The following is an 8,236-nucleotide window of genomic DNA, read 5'->3' as shown; positions in this document are numbered from 1 at the left end:
GGGTGACACCCCATTACAGCCCCGTAACACCCGCACTGCGGGTGTTACTACTAGCATGGGGGAGCCCGCTGGCTGAGCTCCTTGAAGTTCTCGGTATTGCTGAACCTTCACTACTACTATGGTTATCAGCTGCTGGGTTAGAGACTGCCATGGAAGGTCAATCTCTTTGTAAGAAGGTCCATCTACGACGTACCTTCTTCACCTATATAGACGCCGAAGGCCCTAACTCTCAAGCTGCAAGCTTCTCTCGAAGGCCAGCAAACACAGCACATCCACAGCAGGTTACATCTTCTGCTCCCACTGTGCAGTTCTATCCTCAAGGAGTGCTCCAAGCCCCTCTCATGCAAGGCCAACATCACCTTTGTAACAAGGACATCACCAACGTGGCGTACTGGTGTGATGATCGCACTGTGATCTATCACACAACTATGACAAGGAGAAGGCGCTTGATACAACAAAGCCCATCAATGCTGTTTCCCATGTCAAGTGCCCCGACAACAAAGAATACAAGGGAAACTCTGATAACAGGAGTATCAACTACTTTCTAAGTCTTATCCGCTGTGAAGCGAAACAAACAGCGCTGGGACCTCGACTATCTCATATCTATCTATCCAACTGTCTTAGTCAGTCGGTCAAGAGGAACTTGCAGATCCACCTGGGAACTACTATGGATCCCATCCTCTACTTAAGCCGCTCAAGTTGAGCGACTATGTTCTGACAGTATCACAAGCACTTGGCTACCTTCAACATAAGCTCTCTCTGTCGAATTCACATGCGTAAGTCGTGAGATACTTCTCTGATGTCAAGATGGACAATGGCGACAACAACATTTACGATAACCTCGACCGTATCGAATCTGCTGTTGCTATTTGTTCGAGTGTTGGCCTCCATCTGCAACCCAGACTGGGTTACCCAGTCAAGTCAACCTACACTATCGTGAAGGCCTCCGTCCGCTCCTACTTTTGAAAAGTCGCTTCAAGACACGCAACGAAGAACTAGGCGTGAAAAAGATGACAATCTGTATAATATGTGCACCAGTCCTCAGTGTTTCATAGCGCTGTGGTGGCCGTGAGCAAGCTGACTACTTAAACATGAAACAACCGGACAGAGTGTGATCATTGAAAGCGCAATCGGTTCGGGGAGGAGTGGTAGAAAAATTACTGATATTTGGGATACCGGTGCGGGCGAGTTTGTTGTTCACTATTTTCAGGCTTTCACCCGCTTTAGTGGGAGAAAAAGTCTCTACAACGGATTCACTCGCCCTTCACCCTTCTCAGGATTCACTGTTTTCGGGAGAGACCCTCCTGCTGGCGTGGTGCTGGGCGTCGGCTCATAAGCCTTAGCAATATGTATTGAGCTCAGGGGAGGTGGGAGGCTATAGCGTGCCACGCTCAATCACCAAGTCTTCACTCTCCTTTCCAGCAGCTCTGTCCCCCAGTAGGGAACAGAGCTGCTGGAAAGGCCGCGAAAATTTCCGGTCGGCCCCCCCAGACCAGGGTAGAATGCATCCTTTTTTCCCAGGTGTATCCCCGGAAATTCGGAATTTGAAATTACCAGGAATGGGAAGAATGATCCATCCTTCCCATCCCTGATGGAATTCGACTATAACAGTTGAGAGAGCAAGCCTGGCTGATAGTGACCCGCCAGAGATCCCCGAGGATTCACGTGGCATCACTATAGTTGAATGTAGACGGCGACCTTGGGTTGGCTTAGGCTTGTAGTACTCCCACCAAGGCGAGTATTGCATACCCATAGTGATGATTGCCGAGTTGTTCAGAGATAGAGTGGAGAATCATGCATGTGAGATTCACAGTTCTTTTCCACGGTTTGTGTTTGACCATCATGTCCCAGATGGCCATGATGTTTGGGAAGAAGGGTTTGATATCGTTCCACTAGTTTGGGCAGAACGTTCGTACAGTTTTTCACTGGTTGTGTGGTCCAGTGGTATGATTCTCGCTGTGGCCGTAAGAGGTTCCGAGTTCGATTCTTGGTTAAGCCCTTCGACAGTTGTGCCTCCATTCGGATGTCTCTCAGCATTCCATGTCAGTACTAGCAGCAGTGGCTCCTCCCCATCGGTCCCTACATTCACCATCATTCAGTAGATCATGTTGGGCCTTTCGCACGACAAGAACGTTGAAGACTACACCCGAGCCTCTGCCGGCTGCATATTTCGCCAATGCGCCCGATGGGATGTTGAAACCAGTTTTGAATAAATTGATGGAAATTCGAAATGCGGGGTGAGCTTCTGCTGCATTGTAACGTTTTCAATGGTCAAAAACTCAAGTATATGAAATTTGCCGTACCATCGAAGAAACGTCGCGATGAGTCGGGGGCGTTGGTCGCCCTGTTGCCAGTATTGGAATATACAGTATGAAATAAATCGTTATGCGAACCAATATTCCAACGTCTTTTTTGAAACTTCCAAAGTCAACTTTGAGTAATATCAATATGCTAACAGTGTGAATCTATTGAAAACTTAATAGAAGCGTTCCGTAGTCATTAGTTGACAAAGGTATCTCGGAAATCTAGATATGCATAACTGTCTGGTTCACAGTGTATGTTCGCTTTCCTCAGCTGAGCTCGGGCGTTTATATAGAATTCGAGGGGAGATGTTCGGAAACCAACGAGGTTTTTCTCAGAATTTTCATATCGTATGTAGTTCACTACGTGCACTACGTGCGTGTTGCTCCATACTGCCTGCTGTTGGCTCAGGAACCGACCAGAATTGGCACCATATTTCAACATGGTGGACGAGATGCTCAGTGTTAGTGATGAAATCGCAAAACTGGAGCAGGAGTCCGCTAAACTGGAGAGAAATGATATATCGTGGGTGCTTGTATACAGGAAATATCCAGTCTTCCCGAGGGAACTCAGTTTGAACTTTCCACATTCTTCAATCAGTTTCCCATGTAAATGTCATAACATTAATAATATTCTTCCCATTGTTATTATATCCTGGGGTCACTTTTTCAGAATGAAGAGTATGTTCAACGCAGAAGTAGATTCCCAACTTGAGAAGATAATTGAAATAGAGAATCGACTCTTTGACCATCTGCATACTCGAATGAGTAGTGAAGGAGTTGATTGTGCGACTTGGCACGCGTACGTCAAGGACGCCAGTGATTGCACTGTTGAAATCAGACCAGGTGAATTATTCGTCTTGGAATATATACGAATACGTTTCTTTTCTTAGGAGTCGGCGGAGTAGAGGCTGGCAAATGGTGTAAGGATATTTTTGATATGCTCGAGCGTTTTGCTGGCATCATGGGATGGGCCGCGCCGGAAGTGAAAGTGATGGAGCAAGGTTGGGTAAGTCTCGATTGACGATGTTGAGCTACCACCTAACTCTGTAACAGTTCTTGATAGATAATGATAATACATTGAATATTAATTTCAGGATTAATATTTCTAATTGATTTTTTCAAACACTTATTAATATATTCCCTACTCATGGGGGTCGGAATGTCCGAGAGTTGGGATCCCTAGTCGTCGAATTAGCGAAGTTTTGGGTTATCAAAGTCGAACATACTGTATATAGTTTTTTGTTGTTGAATTCATGTGATGAGAAGAATGGGAAGCACGATAATATCTTTTGACATGCGTGATAATCATAAGTATCAATCGTTTATCACTTAGATGCTTGTTCTGCTTCTCTCGCTGTAATCGGTCGATTCTGCACGTGAAAGATTGATGATTTGAATTCATGTACTCGCTTCGAGGTCGCCCGGAAACTTGTATCCGCAAGCTGTTTTTGTATATTTTGTTGTTGTATATGTTGTTGTTTTACATGTTGTTGTTGTATATGTTGTTGTTATTATTATTATTGTTCTCAGCAATCGGGATACCGACAGATCATCGCCGATTTCTTCCTCAAGCCAGGCGTGAAACGAACTCCCGAGAAAGGAATCTTTGGATATCTCAAGTTTGAGGCGGGCATACATCGAGTGAGTCACATCCTCAAACTAAGATCACCATCATCATCATAATGTTGAGATGAAATTCGCAGTCTCCGTAACTCTGCTTGCAATTCCTCAACCATCGAAATGAACGAGGAGCTCCAGTGACTCAATGTTCCACTTCTCTATAGATTTGTGATCAAAATATAGCAAACTGAGATTATTCAAGTATAGTCGACACAGTAGGTACAACGGGTACCATCGTGGCCAGCAGACAGCCTCCCACAGACTTCAGCATGTAGCGTTGTTGTGCTCCCTCGTGAGGATCCTAATAGCAATCTCATACCAGTGTTGAAGCCACATGAATACAAAGTGTGGATCACGAAGAAATCCTCGGGACCTGGGGGACAGTGTGTTAACGCGGCCCACCAGGCTGTGAGAATTCGCCACATTGAAAGCGGAGTTGAAGGTTTCGCTGATTGTTATCGCGCGTTAAAATCAAACAAGGCGTTGGCATTGCAACAAGTGTCGCAAAAAATTATGGAAGAAAAAGGAAAGAAAATCGCGAAGGAGCGAGGGATTATACGGAAACAACATATGGGCTCCGGCGATCGCAGTGAGAAAATACGATCGTATAATTACCTCAACGGTACCGTAGTTGATCACAGGTAAACTCTTTTGCGAAGAAAAAATTGTATTTTTTTGGTTCAGACTGCCGAAGTCTGAAGATGGTCCTAATGCCCTAGAGGAGATCATGGATGGCGAGGGCCTCTTGCATGACATAATTGAACCGCTGAGATTGCAGGAGTATCGTCAGCGTGTTCAGGACTATGTCGTGTATGAGTTGTGATGAGAGTTTCTGAAGTATTTATATGATGTTAATCGTTGATGGAGTTGTAAAGCACTCATGATAAAAGGACCAGGGCCAGACAAATTAGTATGAACTAATATATTTCGAAAGAAGACGGTCAATATAGTATTCCCCGCGTTTAGTTAGCCAGACTCGTCTGGTGATCATGGCGTCCGACGTTGACGCTTGCGGCGAGTGAAACTTTTTGCTGTTAAGCTCGTCGTGCTCAACACGAGCGTTATTAACCCTCAACTATGGCTGGATGCCGGAGACTGGAGGAACCGAGGGGATGCTGAGCCAGTCATTGACAAGAAGTTATGTTCATCTCGATTTTGCTCTGTGTGTCGTGTCATTTGATCCCGCCGCGGAGAGACCTGATGTCAACATGATGATGAACATGTACATGACGTACGGTACACCTCATACTCCTCAGGAAGTTTCGTGGCGTACGGGCCTTGAGCGTACAATGTTATTTGAGTTATAGCGACTAAAACACGGAGATCGTATTAACTTAGTTAAACGACTAAAACACGGAGATCGTATTAACTCGGTTAAACGACTAAAACACGGAGATCGTATTAACCCAGTTAAACGACTAAAACACGGAGATCGTATTAACTCAGTTAAACGACTAAAACACGGAGATCGTATTAACTCGGTTAAACGACTAAAACACGGAGATCGTATTAACTCAGTTAAACGACTAAAACACGGAGATCGTATTAGCTCAGTTAAACGACTAAAACACGGAGATCGTATTAATTCAGTTAAACCGCACCAGGAATCCCTTTCTGCCAAGTAGACACATCAGTTGTCGTACTGACTTCGGCGAAGTCACTTCGCATTCTTAAGAGAGGAGACACCTCCATTGGATCAAGTCCACTATAACATCGCACGCAAATACAAGGTTATATGTATCGGAAACGTCAGTTCAGAAAGTAGCAACAATCAAGTAAAAGCATGGCTTCCCCGGTGCCCAAGATCATCTTGGCAAGATGGTCTACTTGATTGATGATGTCCTTCCGATTCCTCATTGCTGTTAGGTTGTACCATCTGTCACCAACTGCCGAGATCGGCAGATGGGCTGTTGCGTGAACATGGAAACATCCAAACGTGATCCGACGACTCCTAGTTGTCATATTGTGAACATCAGATGCATCAGATGGTCTGGGTCTCAGCCTGAGACTCTCAGGTTTGTGCTCCTCTTCTGCACCCTCGCATTCAGTGGGATTTCATACTCCCAGCGGTACATGGCCTCGTACAACGATCTTGAAGCACACGTTGTGAGGAACTTAACACGTGGGACTCGAGACTCTCGAGTAGCTAGCCCCGTAGCTCTCGAGTCGAGAGCTACGGGGCTAGCTACCCGACCCTGGACTTATTGGGTCATCGGCTATTTTGCGTGTCCTTCTCCCGCCGAGCGTCTCTGTTGTCATATGAAACCATGCAGCGTGTCGACATGTCTCAAAGAGATGCAGAAGACAGTTCAGTTCTATCTCGGATCGCGGCTCACCAAATCACACGCGCCATTTTGTGCGGGCCGCACAATGCGAACAACACGGGTTGGCACAGCTTATGAAAAACAGGCTGTTATTCTGTACTACTGTATGATACACTATTACATACTGTATCAGATACAGTACTTATCAGCAGTTGATTCGATATCAATCCTGATTCAGAATCAGGATTCTTGAATCGAAATGGTAGAGGGTCAGCTCGACTAGTTGGACTTTCCAACTCGGAAAGTCTGTGCCTCATCTTTTATGAGTCGTAGGACTCACATCAGTTTCCACAGTGTGAGATCCACACTACGACTCGTCTGTCTCACTGTATCAGTCGCATTTAAAACTTGGCTCCCACTAACACTGCTAAGTCGACAGTTGTTCTCCCTCCAGTGTGCGCTATGTGGATTTACGCCTACCTCTGCTTGCCCACCGTCGTGTCGGCTTCTTTTATGCGTCCAACCACCTCGGCCAACCATCTGGAGTTTTACAAAGAAATGACCTACCCCTGGGTTGACAAGGAGGCTCCCATATGCTCCAACCAAACACTATGCCCTCGAAACCCCAACTACACCTGGGACGATTACCTCGATTGCCTCCTCAATAAGGGCGTCAAGAATTTCGTGCTCGGCGGCCTCATGATGGTGGGGAGTGACATCTGGTTCGTCATCGAGTTCAAATCACCGAGCCGATGGAGTAAATCTGGGTTCATGGCTCTGAGGGAGAAAGTACGAGCTCGAGGTGGCAGGATACTGGGTGACGTGATCGATGCGCAATACGGGTATGGCGAGCCTTTCAACAAGACGCGCTTTCGCCAGAATGCTGCCAAGTTCGTGGAGTACTTCCCCGTCGACGGCTTCAGGATAGCGGATTTCCTCCCCTATTCTGATCAGACCCCCCAACATGTGAAGGAGGCCTTGGAGGCTATCAATGAACTGAAGTTGATTTCTTCAATCCGGTGAGTCTTACGGTGCATATAAAACTACCAGTAGACTCTCGCGTGTGTAGTGGACCGATTGGAACCACCAGCCACCGTTGGGTTGTCAGGTTGACGCCTGAGAAGTTAGATGTGTTCGCGAAGGCCAAATTGGGAGGGATCGCCGATACCACCTTCGTTTCATTATGGCCACGATATGATGACAAAAACGATACGGCCGCGTTCAACACGGACGCATTTGCCAAGCAAACCATCCTAAACGCCTCGGCGGCTGGCGTGGATCTCGGCAAAATTGTTCTACAAGTGAGTGTTGGGCATTCACCGCCAGTGTTGAATTATAGTGAGATCCTCTAGTTTTCCTTTCGTTATCTTCTTGTAGTAGTGGTTCCGATATTGCACAACACCGATGTCCCGTGCTTGCCCTTGGAGTTGTAGTTTCGGTCGCCATCTCAGGTGCCTCTTCTGGCTCGAGCTACCTATGATTCTGCCGATGTCGGTTACTCGTCTATGATATACGGATTCCATCAGGACCCACAGGGCAACGGCAGATACCACAACAAGAATGGGGACTACTTCTTCTTTTCGCAGCCACGTGCTGTCGACAAGATCAAGGTGGCTCACGAGCATGGGCTCCATGGTATTTCGTTGCAACAATCACTACCAGACCAAGCACGGGCTGATCTCTTTCCGTGGGATAACAATTCTCTTTTCCATGCGCTTGTCGAAAACATGTAGCCGCATATATCATTGCCTGCCCCGTAGTTGCTCCGGGGGCCCTCTCTGGAGGCTATATCATTCTCTAGCAGCCTCATCACTGATGCTGGAATCAGTCTATCATACGGATCATTATGGATTGTCTTCCCATCCTCAAATACCCGTAGTTAAGATCCAGAATCATTGTACGGGTGTCGGCCTGACACTGTCAATTCTGCCACGATATCCTCCCTCCTTTTGCTCAGTGGTCCATGACGTTCCATACCCGTTTCATAGCAATACGTGCGTATGCGCGTGGCCTTTTGTGCGTTTCCCAATCCTTGAGATATGCGGTGCT

The 8,236-nt window shown here is 46.6% G+C and overlaps 2 protein-coding genes across 2 annotated transcripts; both read left to right on the top strand.

Moving 5' to 3' along the window:
- Nucleotides 1-3,064: 3,064 nt before the first annotated feature.
- Pmar_PMAR003964 (peptide chain release factor 1, putative) lies at nucleotides 3,065-4,746 on the top strand (the record flags this gene model as incomplete). Its single annotated transcript, XM_002774881.1, has 5 exons — nucleotides 3,065-3,146; nucleotides 3,194-3,304; nucleotides 3,880-3,944; nucleotides 4,143-4,564; nucleotides 4,608-4,746. 5 exons carry the CDS (start codon nucleotides 3,065-3,067, stop codon nucleotides 4,744-4,746), a joined length of 819 nt encoding a protein of 272 aa, XP_002774927.1.
- A 1,870-nt stretch (nucleotides 4,747-6,616) lies between these two features.
- Nucleotides 6,617-7,920, top strand: Pmar_PMAR003963 (hypothetical protein; the record flags this gene model as incomplete). The annotated part of the gene is made up of 3 exons (XM_002774880.1): nucleotides 6,617-7,206; nucleotides 7,296-7,488; nucleotides 7,639-7,920. The coding sequence occupies exons 1-3, from the start codon at nucleotides 6,650-6,652 to the stop codon at nucleotides 7,918-7,920; spliced, it is 1,032 nt and encodes a 343-aa protein (XP_002774926.1). The 5' UTR covers nucleotides 6,617-6,649.
- Nucleotides 7,921-8,236: the final 316 nt, after the last annotated feature.

The sequence above is a fragment of the Perkinsus marinus genome (assembly GCF_000006405.1).
Source record: "Perkinsus marinus ATCC 50983 genomic scaffold scf_1104296957170, whole genome shotgun sequence".
Classification (NCBI taxonomy): Eukaryota; Perkinsozoa; order Perkinsida; family Perkinsidae; genus Perkinsus; species Perkinsus marinus.
This window is presented reverse-complemented; position numbering and strand designations above follow the sequence as displayed.